Source organism: Orcinus orca, chromosome 2, assembly GCF_937001465.1.
Source record: "Orcinus orca chromosome 2, mOrcOrc1.1, whole genome shotgun sequence".
In the NCBI taxonomy this organism is placed as follows: domain Eukaryota; kingdom Metazoa; phylum Chordata; class Mammalia; order Artiodactyla; family Delphinidae; genus Orcinus; species Orcinus orca.
Genome location: NC_064560.1, coordinates 113,850,420 through 113,872,545, shown reverse-complemented (window position 1 = coordinate 113,872,545; position 22,126 = coordinate 113,850,420). Strand labels below are relative to the sequence as shown.

The 22,126-nt window shown below is 39.8% G+C and overlaps 1 protein-coding gene across 6 annotated transcripts in view; it reads right to left on the bottom strand.

Moving 5' to 3' along the window:
- Positions 1–22,126, bottom strand: part of SPG11 (SPG11 vesicle trafficking associated, spatacsin) — a 76,501-nt gene that overhangs the window by 6,850 nt on the left and 47,525 nt on the right. For 5 of the 6 annotated variants that reach the window (XM_033435581.2, XM_033435579.2, XM_033435580.2 and 2 more), the window contains 6 exons: positions 11,826–12,006; positions 9,440–9,654; positions 8,011–8,764; positions 2,391–2,530; positions 1,438–1,636; positions 885–1,022 (listed from right to left, as the gene is read on the bottom strand). In XM_033435581.2, coding sequence (XP_033291472.1) covers positions 885–1,022; positions 1,438–1,636; positions 2,391–2,530; positions 8,011–8,764; positions 9,440–9,654; positions 11,826–12,006 — 1,627 coding nt within the window. The remainder of the gene's footprint in view (positions 1–884; positions 1,023–1,437; positions 1,637–2,390; positions 2,531–8,010; positions 8,765–9,439; positions 9,655–11,825; positions 12,007–22,126) is intronic. The other variant, XM_004274109.3, reaches the window with a different exon arrangement.

Sequence of the window (22,126 nt, the reverse complement as noted above, 5' to 3'; positions counted from 1 at the left end):
TTTGCAGAGTATAATGGGCTCCAGGAAATGATACTCTCACACACTGCTTAAGAGGGAGTGAAAGTGAATTTTTTTTCCTGAAGTAAATTTGGCAATATATATATATAAAGCCTTAAAAATGGGCATACTCCTGAATCAGGAATTTGTCTTAGGGAAATAACCATGGATGTGCACACAGATTTGCCTATAAGCATGTCAATCACAGTGTTTAAAACAGCAGAAAATTGGAAGCAATCTATAGGTCCTACAATAGGGTATATACATTTTTTAATTACATATAAGAGAAATAATATGTAACGACTAAAAATTATAAAAAATTATATAGAATAGTGTCATGGAAAGATATTAATGACAGCATATTGGTAATTATAAACAGTATACACAGTATAATGCTATTTTTGAAAAATAAAAACCTATGGACTTGCATAGAAAAAGATGAGAGGGACACATACTACTGAATGCATACAACAACACTGAAAAGCGAGCAGGCTTTGAAATCACACAGACGGTTCATATGCCAGCTCTGCCGCTTAATAGTTATAAATTAATCAACTTTTCTAAAGCTTCAGTTTCCTTCTAAAATGGGGACAATAATAGCCATTTTTCAGGGTAATGTAAGAAGAAAATAAGCTAAATATGCCAAATGTTAAAAGGTTACCTTTTTGTGTGATTTTAAATTTGGGGCTGCTTTGCCATATATATTTTCTAACTTTTCTTCAGTGAACTTATGGCTTTCTACTAAGAACTTATAAACAATCCTGGAGGAGTAGGGATCCAGAGAAGGAACAAGGATCCAAACTGAGTTTTGAAAAGACTTAACCTCAGAAGACTTCTTAGAGACCTGCTTGGGCCCAAAACATGTAAGAAAGTGGCCAAGAACTTACTGCAAGACAAGTCCCCATGGGGAACGGAGGAAATCTTATCCAACAACTTCATGCCTACCAAGGTGCGGTCTTGACACAGAGCAGTCAGCTGAAGAAACGTCTGGCTTTCCTCTGTTGGGGTGAACGTCTGCTTATGTCCTATACAGAAAGATGTGGAGAAAGGTGCTAGTTTTACCTTGAGAGAGATGAAAGGAAGACAAGAGCCCCAGAGCAGGAGGCCCACTCTGCCCAGGCCTGGGCACCAGGAGGTAATGGTGAAGGCGCTCCCGGGCAGCTCTCCTCTTGCTGGGGTCAAATATCTCAGGTGAGATGCCATCTTACAGGACAGCAGGAGCTCATTAGCTCAGAGAAAGGCACAGTTACTCTAAATATAATCATAAAACAATAAACAAAAAGCAACAATAACAAAATAAATGCAATGTGTTCTCCTCTTACAAGTGCAACCTGGCAACCTTGAAAGGACAGCACATATATGAGCATAACATCAAATCCTTAATGCTGGGAACTTGAGAATGTGATCTGAAAGGCTGGGGAGGCCTGAAAGGTAGGGCACCTGTTCCCTCTGATGGGGTCAGCAGCTCCCGGGTCACCTCTTCAGCCACAAGTTCAGCCACTGTGTCTGGCTCGAGGCCCTGGGTGCTGATGAAGGCTTGAGCTCGCTTGCATCGGTCAGGCTGCTGAGAGGCCAAGATTACCCGGAGAATGGCCTCACCATCCTGGGCAGCGACATCTGTGTAGGAACAGCCCAACTCCTGAGAGGAAGGCAGAGCCAATCCCAGCCATCGTTAGGAACCAGGAGAAAGCCAGCAAAAGACAGCCTTTCCTGAAATCTGATGTGGACAGACGCCATGGTTTTCTGAGCTTAAAGATCCCTCATCCTGAGCAGAAACCTTAGAAGGAGCAAACACTGTTTTCTAGCCCTTTCTAAATTGCTTTGCCAATGAGGTGAATCCAAGCAAGAGAAAGGCTTGTCTTCAGAAAACATCAGGTGACTGATCTCTCACTGAACACTGAGCTTTTCAAATGTTATGAAACCTAAGGAAGCTGAATAAAAGGCAGAGCCCCTTCTTTATTGTTCCCGTGGCAGCAAGGAAACCCTCAATTTCCAAAGAAGTCTCTGAGCCTTGTTGTCCAAGGAAGGGCTTTTAGTGCTCGGCCTGCTTTCTCTCGTGCTCTTCCACTGCACTTAGAATCTACTCTTTTTCTCCCTCAATCAGCACAAAGCCAGAACAATTCCTGGCTGCTCTGGTTCCTGTTTTACAGTCATTACATTCCATTTAATTTTATTTTAAAACTTATTTTGGGCTCTTTCCCATATGGAAAGCTCACCACTATTCCCCAGGGATGGATTTATAGGGGCCAACATCCTGACAAGAGCTCTACTCCCAGGTCATGATTATAATCTGAAGGGCTGACCGAGGGCAATGTCCAAAATCCACCTTCACCTTCTCCCTTCCCTCCCTCTCAGAGGGAGCTCCTGTGGAGACCCAGCCCTTTGGCACGTACCTTGGCAAGTGCATAGAGACAGAGGACCTGCCGACAATAATTCTTCCCATGGAGGCATTTGCTTGTCAGAGTTTCCAGAGTAGTCACCACTTCACCACTGGGGGGCAGTATCACAAATGACTGACTGTCCAAACTTGAAGCTGGAAGCAAATACAGGTCTGAGGGGGGCTTTAAGGGGCTTTTAAGGTCTCTCCTCAGCCCCCTATGACTCTACCTCTCTGCTCACAGCTTCCTTCACTGCACCCTGTTGACTCCCCCTGGGTCTGGGACCACTTCTAACAGGGCTCACACCCCACTTAAACTTCTTTCATTGCCTTCTTCTAGGAAATCCCCAGCCCAGGATACTTCAAAGACTCAAAGCCACCTAATGAACACTCTAGAAATCATCACCAAAGATGCCTGCCAGACTGTCCTCCACATACCCTGCCTCCCAATTTCCCCTTATGTCAAATAATCACCAGGTCTACCTGACTGTATCTCCAAAACATCTCTCCAGTCACCACCTTAGTTCCAGCCTTTATCACCCTGCATCTAAGAGGTGTTACTGTCTCCTGCCGTCAGCCTCCCTTCTTCCCCAACTCCATCTTCCACACACTCAGCATTCTTCACATTCTAAAATGCAAATCACAAAAATCAAGGATCATCTGACAGATACCTTAAAGGCACAGTAAAATTAGAATCCATTCCTGCTTTTTTAAAAAAAGCTCTTAGCCTAAAATAAAACTTTCTTAATTTGAGAAAGGGTTTCTGTTAGTGGAAAAAAGTAGAAAAGAATATTTATATAACACTGTTTCTAATAGCAAAAACAAAATTGAAAAATTTTAAATGTGTATCAGTAAATCATTGTTAAAAAAATCATAGTACATGACCTGGGAAGGAAATCCAAAAAAGAGGGGATATATGTATACATATAGTCTATACTGTACAGAAAAGTGAATCAGCTAACACAATATTGTAAAGCAACCATACTCCAATTTAAAAAAAATCATAGTACATTCACATAGTAGAATACCCTGCAGTTATTAAAAGAATGAGGTCAATCTATCTGTACTGACAGGGAAAAATGTTGCAGAACAATATAACTGTATTTTTGTAGAAAATAAATGTGTGTGCACACACGCACACACGCACACATGTGCGAGCCCACACGTAGAAAATAATGTACGCTAAGCAAGTAAAAGATGTTATTCTGGGGGAATTTGGTGGGCGTGGTGTTGAACGGATAAATAACTTTCACTTTTTACTTTATGCACTTCTGTATTGTGTGATTTATTACATTAAGCATGTAATACTTTTGCTTTTAAGATATTACTCTTTTAAAAATATTCTTTAAACACAAAAATATAAAAAGCAACTCAGACCATGTTATTCCCCTGCTTAAAATCCTTCATTAGAGTTTTCAGTTCTAGGTCTCTCCCACTGACCTCAATATAAAACCTGGACACAGTGCATGCAGTGCTATATGAGGACTCTGAAGAGCAAATAGTAGCAGATGGATCGAAGATAACCTGCATCACCATTTTCTCCCCTCTAGGAATCTCCAGATTGAATGCAACGCTGCCCGAAACCCAGAACCAAGCACTACAGCTCACAAAGAGAGTGGGCTCCAGGAGACGTCCTCCAGAACAGGCTCAAGGAGCGGAAAGGGAACTCCCACAGCCCATTCTCTCTGGTCCTAGCTCCTAAGCAACCACTCAGCTGTGGTGGGAGGGGCTGCAGTAGCAGTTGGCAAGAGCCAAAACTCAGAGAGGGACCTTCTTTTCCGATCAGAGGTGCTCTGGTCCTAAGGGGGCAGAGTGAATCCCTGTTCCTTTTTGTATTATCCTCCTGTCAGCTGGCCCTAGATGCGGGCAGTCAGGAAAGTACATGACAGGATGGGGTAACTAAACCTCCAGCTTTGGCCAGAAGACTGAAAAGGAAAGCCTCGGGCAACCAGAAAGTACTTGGAAGAGAGATTCAGGAAGGCAACACAATAAAGTTGTTTATAAACATTAGGGCTCATTCCTAGGCTTTGCATGTATGGATCTGATCCCGACCAACATATCAAAGACTTTGAGAACTAAGTCAACAGACAGACCACTACGCAGGTTGCAGACTGACCACAGGATGGCACATACAGGATGGATCTGAACAGCACCACAAAGAATTTGAAAACTGAACTGATGTTACAACCACAGCCCACAGAAAGTACATTGGAACGTGTAGTCTGAACACAGCCAGGTCAATTGCCTGCTAAAAACATATCAACATTCTTCATAGAATTTAAACAAGATGCAGCATCCCATAACACACTATTCGAAATGTCCAAGATACAACATGAAGTTATTCAGCATACAAAAATACAAGAAGATCTCAACTCATATAAGACAAAGAAAAGACAAACGATGAAACCCAGCACTAAAATGACATAAATGTTGAAATTATCTGAAAAAGACTTTAAAGCAGCTATTACAAATGTTCCAACAAGCAACTATGAACGCTCTTAAAATAAACAGAAAAACAGAAAGTCTTAGCAAAGAAATAAATGGTATAAAGAAGAATAAAATGGAAGTTGTAGAACTGAAATTTTAAAATCACAGAAATTAAAAAAAATCTTAATAGCAGAATGGAAATGCCAGAGGACAGAGTCAGTGAAACTGAAGATAGAAAAATAGAAATTATCCAATCTGAACAAAGCTTCAGGGACTTGTGAAACAATAACTTTTGTTTTTGTTTCATTGGAGTCATTGGAGTCTCATAAGGAGAGGAGTAAGAGTATGGTGCTGGAAAAATATTTGAAAAAAATGATGTCTGAAAACTACCTAAACTTGATAAAGCTACATATTTAAGAAACTCAGTGAACCCCAAATAGCATAAGCCCCCCAAAATACATGTCCAGTCATGCTATAACCAAATTGCTGAAGACAAAAGACAGGAAAAAAATCTTGAAAGCAACAAGAGAAAAATGCATTATCTACAGGGGAACAGTGATTCGAATGACTGCAGATTATTCATCAAATACCACAGAAGTCGAAAGGAAGTGGCAGAACATTTTGTTTGTTTGTTTTTTTGGTGGTAGGCGGGCCTCTCACTGTTGTGGCCTCTCCCGCTGCGGAGCACAGGCTCCGGACGTGCAGGCCCAGAAGCCATGGCTCACGGGCCCAGCCGCTCCGCGGCATGTGGGATCTTCCCGGACCGGGGCACGAACCCGTGTCCCCTGCATCGGCAGGCGGACTCTCAACCACTGCGCCACTAGGGAAGCCCGGCAGAACATTTTTAAGTGTGGAAAGAAAATAATAAATGTTCTATATCCAGCAAAAATCATCCTTCAGGAATGAAGGTGCAATAGAGACATTCTCAGATGAAGTAAAACTAAGAGAATCTGTTTCCAGCAGACAACTCTGAAAGAATTACTAAAGGAAGTCCTTCACACAGAAGGAAAAAGAAACTAGAAGGAAACTTGGAACATCAGGAATGAAGGAAGAGCAACAAAAATTGTAAATATCTGAGTAAATATAATAAACTACTCTCCTCTTGAGTTTGTTAAAATATATTTTTCGGTTGAAAACAAAAAATCTAGCATTGTTTGATGAGATTTTCAGTGTATGTAGGTGTAATATAATAAGGCAACTAACACATAAAGGGAGAGAAGTAAAGTAACCTACATGGTGGTAAGGTTTCTACCCTTAAAATATAATTTTAAGTAGACTGTGAAAAGTTACAAATGTATAACGTAACCCATAAAGCAACCAATTAAAAAAGCGATGCAAAGCTATACAGTCAAAATCACAAATTAAAATGGATGACTAAAAAGTGTGCAAATAACCCAAAGGTAAGAAAAGGTTTCCTCAAAAACCACAAACTACCAAAACTCACCTGAGATGAAAAAGATAACCTGATTAGTCATATAACTATGAAATAAATTTGTAGTTAAAAATCTTCCAGGGCTTCCCTGGTGACGCAGTGGTTAAGAATCCGCCTGCCAATGCAGGGGACATGGATTCAAGCCCTGGTCTGGGAAGATCCCACATGCCGCGGAGCAACTAAGCCGGTGTGCCACAACTACTGAGCCTGTGCTCTAGAGCCCGCGTGCCACAACTACTGAAGCCTGTGAGCCTAGAGCCTGTGCTCTGTAACAAGAGAAGCCACCACAATAAGAAGCCTGCACATGCAATGAAGAGTAGATCCCATTCACCCCAACTAGAGAAAGCCCGCGTGCAGCAACGAAGACCCAACACAGCCAAAAGTAAATAAAAAAAAAAAAAAAAAAATCTTCCAAAACAAAAATCTCCAGGTTTAGATGGTTTTACTGGTAAATTCTACTGAACATTTAAAGAAGAAATAACACCAATTCCATGTAATGTTTTCCAGAAACGCATTAAACTAGCATTACCCTGATGCAAAAACCAAAGATGGTATTAAAAAAAAAAAGTACAGATCAATATTCTTCATGAACATAAATGTAAGAATTCTCAACAAAATAGCAAGTTGATTCCAGTAATATATCAAAAAGAATAATGCACCATAACCAAGTGAGGTTTTTCCTGGGAATACAAAAAAGCTGGTTCAATATTTTAAAAGATCAATTAATGTAATCTACTGTATTACTAGTCTAAACAAGAAAAAAAAAACCAAACACGATCATATCAATGGATGCAGAAAAAATTCAACATTGATCCATGATAAAAACTCTCAGCAAATAGGGAACTTCCTCAACATGACAAAGGGTGTCTTCAAAAAACCTACAGCTAATATCACACTTAATGATGAAAGACTGAATGCTTCCTCCCTAAGGTCAGTAACAAGGCAAGGATGTCCACTCTCACCACCCCTATCCAACATCATGCCGGGAGTCCTTGCTAGAGCAGTAAAGCAAGAAAAATAAATAAGGCAAACAGATTGGAAAGGAGGAAAAAGAACTGCCTCTATTCACAGATATGATTATCTCCATAGAAAATCCCAAGGAATCTATAAGAAAACTCCTAGGATAAGTGAGTTTAGCAAGATCACAGGATTAAAGGTTAACATAAAAAATCAATTATATTTCTATATGTGATCATGTACAATTGGAAACCTGATTATTTACATAGGATAAATTTCAGTGAAGTAGCCACAAGTCAGATAGATTCCCTCTAACTTTGTTACTTAGCTAGTTAAAAGACCTAGGTGGGACTTCCCTGGTGGTCCAGTGGCTATGACTCTGCACTCCCAATGCAGAGGGCCCGGGTTCGATCCCTGGTCAGGGAACTAGATCCCACATGCTGCAACTAAGAGTTCGCATGCCACAACTAACGATTCTGCATGCCACATCTAAAGGATCCCGCATGCTGCAACTAAAGATCCCACATGCCACAATTAAAGATCTCGCATGCTGCAACGAAGATCCCGCGTGCCACAACTAAGACCAATGCAGCCAAATAAATAAATAAGTAAGTAAATAGATAAATAAGTGTGATAAACTGGAGCTCTAGGTTAAAAAAAAAAAAAAGACATAGGTGTTCCTACTTCATTGACTAATTAACTAGTTTATGAATTACCCTTAATTTAGTGTAACTGGTATGCCAAAAGGGACCCTTTCTTCCTGGAGAGAATGCCAACAGCACCTCACAGGACTCAGGGCAGTTTGATCTCCTTCACTTACTGCTTTGGACTTTCCTTAGAGGAACGCCAGGTTCTTCTTCTTCCTCAAGCAGCTCAGGACTTTGTAAGAGAGCATGGATGTCCGGGTGCAGGTCATCCACACTAGCTTCCCCTGAAGCTAGTGCTCTGCAATGCAACACCAAGGCAACATCTTGGTTACAGAAATGAAAATATCGGCACACTCTACTTGCTTCATGCACACAGCCATCATCCAATAGGCGCCCAATCAAAAAGTGTAGGGACTCCTGCTCCTTCCAGTTCAGTTTGTTCTCACAAGTGTCTTTGGACGGAAGGCCATTCAATTCTAAGTATTTTGATGTGTTCAGAGCAGCCAACTTAGAGAATGAAAACTCACTGGCTAAGCTTTCAAAGGAAAGTTCACCACTAGTTGAAATCTGTTGAGAACATCCGGGGCCTATTTCCTCCTGGCTTCCCCTGAGGGTGTGCTGGGTGATGCGGCAGAGCCAGATCTGCTTCTCTAGCTCCTCCAGCTCCTCCAAAGGCACCAGGTCCTCCTGGGCAAGCCAGTGTCCTGCCAGAGTGAGGAGCAGATGGCGCTCCTCAGTGCTGCTTGGTCCCTCTTCAGCTGGGCACTCACATGCCGTAAGAGCCTGGGCTGAGAAAAAGGAAGAAGCTGCTTTGCTTGAAATGGAATTTTTCTTAAAATTCTCATGACATTTTTTCCAGAAATCAATTCTTGCTTGTTTCAGGGACCACTGGTCAATGTGTTTTAAGGTCTGCATTTCCTGTGTTATCTGTGAAATTGAACACAGCAATTTTTAGCCTTTCCTGGATAAAGAAATATAAATGCTAATGCTCCCTCGGTATACCGTACTTGTTAAAACCCAAATCAAGTTAGAGAACATGGGACTTGGCTACAGATGATCCTGGATATTTTATCTGGAAAGTTAAGGTATGAAAAACAAATCTAAATTTATCTAATTGAATGAGGTTCAAGAGGAAGCCACCTTATATTTAATTCTATTCAAAGTAAAATAGTTGTAGCATGTCCTGTAAGCTAACCTTATATTAAAGCAAACATTCGTCAAAAATGGGCATTCTAGGCTCATCCATTTCTGAAAGTAATGTCTGTGTCAAAAGTGAAAAAGTAGGGCTTCCCTGGTGGCGCAGTGGTTGAGAGTCCGCCTGCCGATGCAGGGGACATGGGTTCGTGCCCCGGTCCGGGAAGATCCCACATGCCGCGGAGCGGCTGGGCCCGTGGGCCATGGCCGCTGAGCCTGCGTGTCCGGAGCCTGCGCTCCGCAGCAGGAGAGGCCACAACAGTGAGAGGCCCGCGTACCGCAAAAAAAAAAAAAAAAAAAAAAAGTGAAAAAGTATCATCACTGGTAAATCACATACGTCATTTAGTTCTCTGTTTAATGCTGGTTCACAAAGCTAAGATTTTAAATAACTTAAAAGACTAATCATACCTCTTCAATAATCAAGTTGTCCACAGGTAGCTCAGCTAGTTCTGCTACCCTTCTGGCCAAAGCAAAGTATCCATCTGTCTCCAGTTTTTCTAAAATTGATCTACATTCATGCTGAAAATTCTCAAGGCTGTAGCTGGTAATAATTACACGATTAATGGCTATGGATGTATCCTTCAAAATTTGGCTAAGGACACACAGCTTCTTCACATCTGGACCTGTGCCAAAGAGAAGCAGATATAAGCATTTAATCAGTAAAATACTGCTATGGCATTTCAAGAGTAACTAAATATGAGGGGAGAATATTTATATTTAACATAATAATGTAGTTAAAGGGAAAATAAAAACCTACTTTTCTACTCTGGTTGGCTGACAGAGGAAGCCAAAGGCAGCTCCTATATTAAGAACTATTAAGATTAGCACATGGACTCCATCTATAAATCTGGCTTTATATACCAGGCAGAAGTTGGTGGCCTGCTATGTAGTAGCAACTCAGTTAACCTTGGGAAGATTTGGCCATTCATTCAGGTTAGTTCCATCTTTTTCCAGATTTTTCTCCTACCTTGAACAAATTTGTTTTTATAATTGTTCACTCATTCATTCACTGCAGGCAGCATGTGGATCAAGACACAGAACTTCTAGGACAGCTGAAACTGCAGGTGGTCAACAGCCAAAGCTCTCCTGTGGTACACTGTCTTCAGAATGGAGCACCACTTGCTCCTCCAGATATCTATCTAACTTAACCCAGGGAGACCCAGCCAAGCACTTCCTGATGTCCCCAGGAAAGTCTCTTTTAAAAAAAGAGAGACTCTTTTTTTAATCAAAGTGTAATATAAGTGACTTACAATATTATATCAGTTTCAGGTGTACAGCATAGTGATTTGATATTTTTGAACATTACAAAATGATCACCATGATACATCTAGTTACTGTCACCCTACAAGGTTATTACAATTTTATTGACTATATTCCCTATGCTGTACATTACATCCTTGTGACTTACTAATTTTATAACTGGGAGTTTGTACCTCTTAATCCCCTTCACTTATTTTGCCCATCCCCTCACCCTCCTCCTCTCTGGCAACCACCAGTTTGTTCCTGGTATCTATGAGTTTGTTTCTGTTTGTTCATTCGCTCTTTAGATTATACATATAAGTGAAATCAAACAAATTCTTACCCTTAGTAACATTAGGAATTCTCTGCCATAATTTATGTGGCTGGGTTTGCTCCTACTCCCAAATATAGTATGCATAGAGCCTACATGTGCCCTACCATGAAGGAGGGGCATGAAAAACATTCTATAGGAGCCTGCTCCCAATGCCACCTGCTGAGCTGTGGTCTGATTTAGGTAGTTCCAGGGACAGTGAGACACCTTGCACATTAACCACCAGTACGAGCATGCTGGGTTTCTTTGCAGGCATAATATAAAACATAAGTCTTTTAAAAAACCTTTCTTTTCTCTAAGCACATACATGATATACACATACAAATATTCTATAAAAACAGAAATAATTTAATTACGTGAATAAAAGCATTATAGTAATGGTTAACAATGTAGACAATCCTTGTAATTTTTTAAGGATAGGGTTAACTCTGGCAAGAAAACAGAAAATTTATTTCTTAATTAAAGTTACTAAAGAGCAATGAAAGTATCTTATATTAAAAGGACCTACTGTTTGGCCTATGTAGTAACTGACAGTAGCTTATATACACTGCATTTTGGAAACACCCCCCTTCCCTTCTAGTCATCAGCCCCACAGCCCACAACACGGGCATGAAGCCCAGGCATTCTACGCCTGTTCTGTGCAAATGTGAGCTTTCCAGTTGAACATCTGTGAGTTTAAATGTGATAAAATAACCCTGGTAGTGAAAAATACCAGAATCCAGCGTAAAAGAACAACATTATCACTCAACAAAAACTTGAAATTATCAAACAAGTAGAAAAGAGGGTAAGGCAATATTGGTTTCATTCAATCAGCAACAAGCTTAGAGACTGCCAATGTCTGGAGGAATCTGCAAAAAATCGACACAATTTGTCTCTTAAAACCTTCAAAATGAATTAGGCATTCCTGAAACAAGTCTGTGACCTTGAGCAACGATGACATGTTAAGGTTACTTGTCAAAGAAAACAATAATAGTGACAGGGTATTATAGAGGTTAGCCGGGGAAATTTGGCTATTTGCTTAGAATTAGTAGATAGTTGTATTACTTGTTTTATATCCTGTTGTGCTGTTTTAAATGCTTTAACCATGACTGAAGTTTCCTGTAACCTCTTCTTCACACCCCGTTCTGGACTGTAATGTCTTATATCCTATGCATTTTAATTTCCTGAATGCCCTTCTAAAATATTTTCAGGATTAAGTAAGCTAACGTCCTAACAGCAACTTACCTGTAAGTATTGTCTTACCATCAGAGAAGAGATGCTCTCTTCCAACAAACAGCTGTAAAAGCTTCCCCAGCTCATACTGGGTCCTACACTGCTGCAGCATAAGCTTCAAAAGAAAATACACATGCTCCTTCAGCCATGGGGCAGGAATGATAGCGTGGACCCTTGTGGCAGCCGTTTCAAGCTATGAAAAAAAAGGGTCAGGAAAGTGGTTTCTCAGGAACAGCAAATCAAAACCTCTGAACTTGGGAATGTCTAAGAAAGCCAAGGTACCATCAAAGGCATCTCCTATCACAAAGGAGGATGCTTATTCAGGTCCTTTTCAAACAGCAGTAATTTGTATTGCAGCTCAGAGGAGTAGCAAAAATAAGCCCTCTCTGGCAGCTTTGTAGTTTGTCTCTTTGTGGGACATCCTGTTGTAGAGAGCTGTGTGTGTGAAAGTCAAAAATGGGAAAGAGACCTAAAGACTGAATGGAGTGAAGCAATGCAAATACTGCCAAGTTAGTGACTGCCGAAGTAACAGTCCGGTGAGTGGCTGTGAAATTAACCAGACATGTTTCACTTAGCAGCTTCTTTAGAGAGGGGTCTAGTCCTGCCCTGAGTCCAGAAGATTTGAAATTCACATATGAAGACCTCTTAAAAAGACTTGCTTGGGCTTCCCTGGTGGCGCAGTGGTTGAGAGTCCGCCTGCCGATGCAGGGGACACGGGTTCGTGCCCCGGTCCAGGAAGATCCCACATGCTGCAGAGCGGCTGGGCCCATGAGCCATGGCCGCTGAGCCTGCGCATCTGGAGCCTGTGCTCCGCAACGGGAGAGGCCACAGCAGTGAGAGGCCCGCATAATGCAAAAAAACAAAAAAAACAAAAAGACTTGCTTACCATTGCTGAGCTGGTTCTATTAGTTTGCTTGTAGTTTATACTATCATTAGAGAAGGATCTCAATTAGTAAGCCTGAACTTTTGTCATTTCAATCAAATGCTAAAAATATTAATAGGAAGATGACCCCAAGAAGCAGCCCCATTAAGCTTGAATCAGAGCATTAGTTCTTTTTTAAAAAAAATTATTTAATTAATTTATTTTTGGCTGCTTTGAGTCTTCGTTGCTACACGCAGGCTTTCTCTAGTTGTGGCGAGCAGGGGCTACTCTTCATTGTGGTGCACGAGCTTCTCATTGCGGTGGCTTCTCTTATTGTGGAGCACGGGCTCTAGAGTGCAAGCTCAGTAGTTGTGGCGCACGGCATGTGGGATCTTCCTGGACCAGGGCTCGAACCCGGTCCCCTGCATTGGCAGGTGGATTCCTAACCACTGTGCCACCAGGGAAGCCCTCAGAGCATTAGTTCTTAGTCTTTATTTACTTGTTTCCCTACCTCTGTTGCTCTAAGAAGAGGGTCTATGTCAGACAGACGATGGAACTGGTTAAAGTAAAAAATATATGGAAGTAAAGAGCTCAGGTAACAATGGAGCAGCTGCACTGCCCCTTGGTTGGGGACTGCAGCAGGGGCAGACAAGCAAGAATAAGAAGAGACCTGGAAGGACCTAAATGTAAAATGCAAAACTATAAAACTCCTAGGAGATAACATGGGAGGAAACTTAGGTGACCTTGGGTATGGTGATGCCTTTTTCAGATAAAATACCAAAGGAAGAATTCATGAAGGAAATAACTGTTAAGCTGGACTTCATTAAAAATAAAAACTGCCCTACAAAAGACAATGTCAAGAGAATCAGATGACAAGCCACAGACTGGGAGAAAATATTTGCAAAATGTACATCTGATAAAGGACTGTTATCCAAAATATACAAAGAACTCTTAAAACTAAACAATAAGACGACAAACAGCACTATTAAAAAAATAGGCCGAAGAGCTTAATAGATACCTGACCAAAGAACATATACAGATGGCAAATAAGCATATGAGAAGAAGATCCATACCATATGTCATCAGGGAAATGCAAATGAAAACAATGACATATCACAACATACCTATTAGAATGGCCAAAATCTGGAAGTCTGACAACACCAAAGGTTAGCAAGGATATGGAGACACAAGAACTCTCATTCACTGCTGGTGGGAATGCAAAACAGTACAGCCATTTTGGCAGACAGTTTGGTGGTCTCTTCCAAAACTAACATACTCTCACCATATGACTGAGTACTCCTTGGTATTGATATTTACCCAAATGAGTTGAAAACTTACGTCCACAGAAAAACCTGCACACGGATGTCTAGAGCAGCTTTATTCATAATTGCCAAAACTTGGAAGCAACCAAGATGTCCTGCAGTAGCTGAATGGATAAATAGACTGGTATATCCAGACAATGTAGTATTATTCAGCACTAAAAAGAAATGAGCTATCAAGCTATGAAAAAGACATGAAAGAAACTTAAATTCAGGGTGTGGAGTCAAGACGGTGGAGTAGGAGGACGCAGAGTTCATGTCTCCTCATATCTAGGGCACCAATCAGGCGCTGGTGAGGGACCTTGGACACCTAAGGGGATGGGAGGAATCCCTGTGTGACCAGGGTCTTGGTTCCCAGGCCAGGGGTCAGGCCTGAGCTCCTGTGGTGGGAGTGCTGAGTCCAAACCACTGGACTAACAGAGAACCTCAGACCACAGGGAATATTAATCGGTGTGAGCTCTCCCATTGGTCCTCATCTCAGCACCAAGACCCGGCTCCACCCAACTGCCTGAAAACTCCAGTGCTGGACGCCTCAGGCCAAACAACCAGCAAGACAGGAACACGGCCCCACCCGTCAAAAAAAATGAGATGACAAAAAAATATGGTACAGACGAAGAAGCAAGGTAAAAACCTATAAGACCAAATAAATGAAAAGGAAATCGGCAAGCTACCTGAAAAAGAATTCAGAGTACTGACAGTAAAGATGATCCAAAATCTCGTAAATAGAATGGAGGCACAGATCGAAAAAATACAAGAAATGTTTAACAAGGGCCTAGAAGAACTAAAGAACAAACAAACAGTGATGAACAACACAATAACTGAAATGAAAACTACGCTAGAAGGAATCAATAACAGAACAACTGAAGGAGAAGAACAAATAAGTGAGCTGGACGATAGAACGGTAAAAATAACAGCCAAGGAGCAGAATAAAGAAAAAAGAATGAAAAGAAATAAGGACAGTCTCAGAGACCTCTGGGACAACATTAAATGCACCAACATTTGAATTATAGGGGTCCCAGAAGAAGAAGAGAAAGAGAAAGGGTCTGAGAAAATATTTGAAGAGATTATAGTCGAAAAATCCCCTAACATGGGAAAGGAAATAGTCAAGCAAGTCCAGGAAGCACAGAGAGTCCCATACAGGATAAATCCAAGGAGAAACATGCCGAGACACACATTAATCAAACTAACAAAAATTAAATTCAAAGAAAAGATATTAAAAGCAACAAGGGAAAAGCAACAAATAACCTACAACGGAATCCCCATAAGGTTAACAGCTAATTTTTCAGCAGAAACTCTGCAGGCCAGAAGGGAGTGGCAGGATATTTAAAGTGATGAAAGGGAAAAACCTACAACCAAGATTACTCTACCCAGCAAGGATCTCATTCAGATTCAACAGAGAAATCAAAAGCTTTACAGACAAGCAAAAGCTAAGAGAATTCAGCTCCACCAAACCACCTTTACAACAAATGCTAAAGGAACTTCTCCAGGTGGGAAACACAAGAGAAAAAAAGACCCACAAAAACAAACCCAAAACAATTAAGAAAACAGTAACAGGAACATACACATTGATAATTACCTTGAATGTAAATGGATTAAATGCTCCAACCAAGAGACACAAACTGGCTGAATGGATACAAACACAAGACCCATATATATGCTGTCTACAAGAGATCACTTCAGACCTAGAGACACATACAGACTGAATGTGAGGGGATGGAAAAAGATATTCAATGCAAATGGAAATCAAAAAAAAGCTGGAGTAGCAATGCTCATATCAGATAAAATAGACTTTAAAATAAAGACTGTTACAAGAGACAAGGAAGGTCACTACATAATGATCAAGGGATCAATCCAAGAAGAAGATATAACAATTATAAATAGTTATGCACCCAACATAGGAGCACCTCAATACATAAAGCAAATGCTAACAACCATAAAAGGGGAAATCCACAGTAACACAATAATAGTGGGGGACTTTAACATTCCACATACACCAATGGAGAGATCATCCAGATAGAAAATAAATAAGGATACACAGCTTTAAATGACACAGTAGACCAGATAGACTTAATTGATATTTACAGGACATTCCACTAGAAAGTGGAAGAATACACTTTCTTCTCAACAGCACACAGAACATATTCCAGGATAGAGCACATCTTGGGTCACAAATCAAGCCTCAGTAAATTTAAGAAAGTTGAAATCGTATCAAGCATCTTTTTCAACCACAACACTACGAGATTAGAAATCAATTATAGGCAGGACTTCCCTGATGGTCCAGCAGTTATTAATCTGCCTTCCAATGCAGCGGACTCAAGTTCAATCCCTGATCAGGGAACTAAGATCCCATATGCCACAGGGCAACTAAGCCAGTGCACCACAACTACTGAGCCCACGTGCTCTAGAGCCCCTGTGCCACAACTAGAGACCCCACATGTCACAACTACTGAGCCCATATGCTCTGGATCCTGCACACCACAACTAGAAAGCCTGTGTGCTCTGGAGCCGGTGCACCACAACTAGAGAGCCCGTGCACCACAACTACTGGGCCTGCGTGCTCTGGAGCCCATGCGCCACAACTAGAGAGCCTGCACACCACAACTAGAGAGCCCACACACTGCAATAAAGAGCCTGCACGCTGCACCTAAGACCTGACGCAGCCAAATACATAAATAAATATTTTAAAAAAAGAAATCAATTACAGGAAAAAAAACTATAAAAAACACAAACACACAAACACATGGAGGCTAAACAATACACTACTAAATAACCAAGAGATCACTGAAGAAATCAAAGAGGAAATAAAAAAATACATAAACAAATGACAATGAAAACACAACAACCCAAAACCTATTGGACGCAGCAAAAGCAGTTCTAAAAGGGAAGTTTATAGCAATTCAATCTCACCTCAAGAAACAAGAAGAATCTCAAATAAACAATCTAACCTTACACCTAAAGCAACTGCAGAAAGAAGAACAAAAAAACCCCTAGAGTTAGTAGAAGGAAAGAAATCATAAAGATCAGAGCAGAAATAAATGCAATAGAAACAAAGAAAACAATAGCAAAGATCAATAAAACTAAAAGTTGGTTCTTTGAGAAGATAAACAAAATTGATAACCTTAAGCCAGACTCATCAAGAAAAAAAGGGAGGGACTTCCCTGGTGGTGCAATGGTTAAGACTCCACGTTCCCAATGCAGGGGGCCCGGCTTCGATCCCTGGTCAGGGAACTAGATCCCACATGCATGCTGCAACCAAGAGTATGCATGCGACAACTAAGGAGCTGGTGAGCTGCAACTAAGGAGCCCATGAGCTGCAACAAAGGAGCCCATGTGCTGCAACCATGGAGCTGGTGAGCCATAACTAAGGAGCCCTCAAGCAGCAACTAAGGAGCCCACATGCTACAACTAAGGAGCCCACCAGCTGCAACTAAGACCCAGTGCAACCAAATAAATAAATATTTTAAAAAAAGAGAGAGGATTCAAATCAGTAAAATTAGAAATGAAAAAAGGAGAAATTACAACTGACACTGCAGAAGTACAAAGGATCATAAGAGACTACTTACTACAAGCAACTATATGCCAATAAAATGGACAACCTGGAAGAAATGGACAAATTCTTAGAAAGGTATAACCTTCCAAGACTGAATGAGGAAGAAACAGAAACTATGAACAGACCAATCACAAGTAATGAAATTGAAACTGTGATTAAAACTCTTCCAACAAACAAAAGTCCAGGACCAGATGGCTTCACAGATGAATTCTATCAAACATTTAGAGAACAGCTAACACCCACCCTTCTCAAACTCTTCCAAAAAATTGCGGAGGAAGGAACACTCCCAAACTCATCTATGAGGCCACCATCACCCTGTTACCAAAACCAGACAAAGATACTACAAAAAAAGAAAATTACAGACCAATATCACTGATGAATACAAATGCAAATATCCTCAACAAAATACTAGCAAACAGAATCCAACAACACATTAAAAGGATCATATACCATGATCAAGTGGGATTTATCCCAGGGATGCAAGGATTCTTTAATATACGTAAATCAATCAATGTGATAAACCATACTAACAGCTTGAAGAATAAAAACCATATGATCAACTCAGTAGATGCAGAAAAAGCTTTTGACAAAATTCAACACCCATTTATGATAAAAACTCTCCAGAAAGTTGGCATAGAGGGAACCTACCTCAACATAATAAAGGCCATATATGACAAACCCACAGCAAACATCATTCTCAATGGTGAAAAACTGAAAGCATTTCCTCTAAGATCAGGAACAACACAAGGATGTCCACTCTCACCACTATTATACAACATAGTTTTGGAAGTCCTAGCCATGGCAATCACAGAAGAAAAAGAAATACAAATTGGAAAAGAAGTAAAACTGTCACTGTTTGCAGATGACATGATACTATACATGGAGAATCCTAAAGATGCCACCAGAAAACTACTAGAGCTAATCAATGAATTTGGTAAAGTTGCAGGATACAAAATTAATGCATGGAAATCTCTTGCATTCCTATATGCTAATGATGAAAAAATCTGAAAGAGAAATTAAGGAAACACTCCCATTTACCACTGCAACAAAAAGAATAAAATACCTAGGAATAACGCTATCTAGGGAGACAAAAGACCTGTATGCAGAAAACTGTAAGACACTGATGAAAGAAATTAAAGATGATACAAACAGATGGAGAGATATACCATGTTCTTGGATTGGAAGAATCAATATTGTGAAAATGACTATACTACCCAAAGCAATCTACAGATTCAATGCAATCCCTATCAAATTACCAATGGCATTTTTTATGGAACTAGAACAAAAAATCTTAAAATCTGTATGGAGACACAAAAGACCCCGAATAGCCAAAGTGGTCTTGAGGGAAAATAACGGAGCTGGAGAAATCAGGCTCCCTGACTTCAGACTATACTACAAAACTATAGTAATCAAGACACTATGATACTGGCACAAAAACAGAAATATAGATCAATGGTACAGAACAGAAAGCCTGGAGATAAACCCACGTACCTATGGTCACCTAATCTATGACAAAGAACGCAGAATATACAGTGGAGAAAAGACAGTTTCTTCAATAAGTGGTACTGGGAAAACTGGACAGCTACATGTAAAAGAATGAAATTAGAACACTACCTAACACCATACACAAAAATAAACTCAAAATGGATTAAAGGCCTAAATGTAATACTGGATATTATAAAACTCTTAGAGGATAACATAGAAAAACATTCTTTGGCATAAATCACAGCAAGATCTTTTTTGACTCACCTCCTAGAGAAATGGAAATAAAAACAAAAATAAACAAATGGGACCTAATGAAACTTAAAAGCTTCTGCACAGCAAAGGAAACCATAAAGAAGATGAAAAGGCAACCCTCAAATGGGAGAAAATATTTGCAGATGAAGCAACTGACAAAGGATTAATCTCCAAAATATACACACAGCTCATGCAGCTCAATATCAAAACAACAAACCCAATCAAAAAATGGGCAGAAAAAAAAAAAAAGTGGGCAGAAGACCTAAACAGACATTTCTTCAAAGAACACATACAGATGGCCAAGAGGCATATGAAAAGATGCTCAACATCACTAATTATTAGAGAAATGCAAATCAAAACTACAATGAGGTATCACCTCCCAATCAGAATGGCCATCATCAAAAAATCTACAAACAATAAATGCTGGAGAGGGTGTGGAGAAAAGGGAACCCTCCTGCACTGCTGGTGGGAATGTAAATTGATACAGCCACTATGGAGAACAGTATGGAGTTTCCTTAAAAGACTGAACTTAGAACTACCATTTTTTAGCAATAAAGTGTTTTTAAATTAAGGTATGTATATATATATTTTTAGACATAATACTATTGCACCCTTAACAGACTACAGTATAGTGTAAACATAACTTTTATATGCACCGGGAAACCAAAAAGTCCATGTGACTCACTTTATTGTGATATTCACTTTAGTGCGGTTGTCTGGAACTGAACCTGCAATATCTCAAAGGTATGCCAGTACTCTGCTTACAATAATGGACAGAATAACCTGACAGGAGACAAGTAAGGAAAGAGAGGACTTCACACAATAAACCAACTAGATCTAACAGACATACACAGAACACTCTACCCAACAACAATAAAAAACACATTCTTCTCGAGTTCACATGGCTTATTTTCCAGGATAGAACATATGTTAACTCCAATTAAGTCTCATAGATTTTAAAATACAGATATCATATGAAGTATCTTCTCTGACTTCAATGAGATGATGTTAGAAGTCAATAACAAAAGGAAAACTGGAAAACTGACAGAATTGTGGAAATTAAACAACACATTTTTAAAGAAGACTCAAATTACTAAATCAGAAATGAAAGTGGGGACATTACTACCTATTCTACAGAAATCAAAAGGATTATAAGAGAGTACTATGAACAACTGTATGCCAAAAAGCTGGATGATCTAGATGAAATGGACAGATCCCTTGAAACACAAAACCTACCAAGACTAAATCACAAAGAAATAGATATCTGAATAGACCAAATCTCCTAGTAAGGAGATTTAATCAGTAGTCAAAAATCTCCCAACCAAAAAAGCAAAACAAAACCAAAACCAAAACCAATTCCTAACAAAGAAATGCCATGGACCTGATGGGTTTACTGATGAATTCTACCAAACATTTAAAAAACTAATACCAATCTTTCTCAAACTTTTCCAAAAAACTGGAGAGGAGAGAACACTTCCCTACTTATTCTGTGAAACCAGCATAATCTTGATACCAAAGACAGATAAAGACACTACAAGAAAACTACAGACCAATATCCCTTATGAACGCTGATGCAAAAATCCTCAACACAAGACTCGCAATCTGAATTCAGCAGCGTATTAAAAGGATTATATACCATAACCAAATGGGATTTATTCCTGGAATGCAAGAATGGTTCAACATACAAAATTCAATGTATATGTCACAGTTTTCTTCAACAGAATGAAGAAAAAAATAACCCCACATGATCATCTTAATTGATGCAGAAAAAGTATGTGACAAAATTAAACACCACCGCATGATAAAAAAAAAACACTCAACAAACTAGGAATAGAAGGAAACTACCTCCACATAATAAAAGCCTTATGTGAAAAACCCACAACAAACATCATACTCAATGGTGCAAGACTGAGAGCATTCCTCTAAGATCAGGAACAAGGCAAAGATGCCTGCTTTCACCACTTCTATTCAACACAGTTCTGTAAGTTCTAGCCAGCGTGCTTAGGCAAGAAAAAGAAATAAAACGCATCCAAGTTGGAAAGGAATAAAATGATCTCTGTTTGCAGGTATGATCTTATATAGAAAACCCTAAAGATTCCACCATAAAACTTAAGGGTAAATGAATTGAGCAAAGTAGCAGGATACAAAGTCAACACACAAAAATCAGTTGCATTGCTATACACAAACAATGAGCAATCTGAAAAGGAAATTATAAAATGTTTCCATTTCCAACAGCATCAAAAAGAATAGGACTTCCCTGGAGGTACAGTGTTTAAGACTCTGTGCTTCCACTGCAGGGGATGGGGGTTCAATCCCTGGTCAGGGAGCTACGATGCCACATGCCACATGGTACAGTCAAAAAAAAAAAAAAAAAAGAATAAAGTACTTAGGAATTAACTTAACCAATGAGGTAAAAGACTTGTACAATGAAAACTACAAAACACCACTGAAAGAAACTAAAGACATAAGTAAATGGAAACACATTCCATGTTTATGAATTGGAAGTCTTACTATAGTTAAAATCTCATTACTATCCCAAAAATCTACAGATTCAATGCAATCCCTATGACATTTTGTTTTTACAGAAAATTCTAAAATCATATGGAATCTCAAGGGACCCCAAATAGCCAAAACAATCTTGAAAAAAACTAGAGGACTCACTCTTCCTGATTTCAAAACTTACTACAAAGCTACTACAGTAATCAAAATAGCCAATGAAGACAGACATATAGACCAATGGCTAAGAAAAGAAAGCCCAGAAATAAACCCTCATATACATGGTCAAATGATATTTGACAAGGGTGCCAAGACCATTCAATAAGGAAAGAAGAGTCTTTTCAACAAA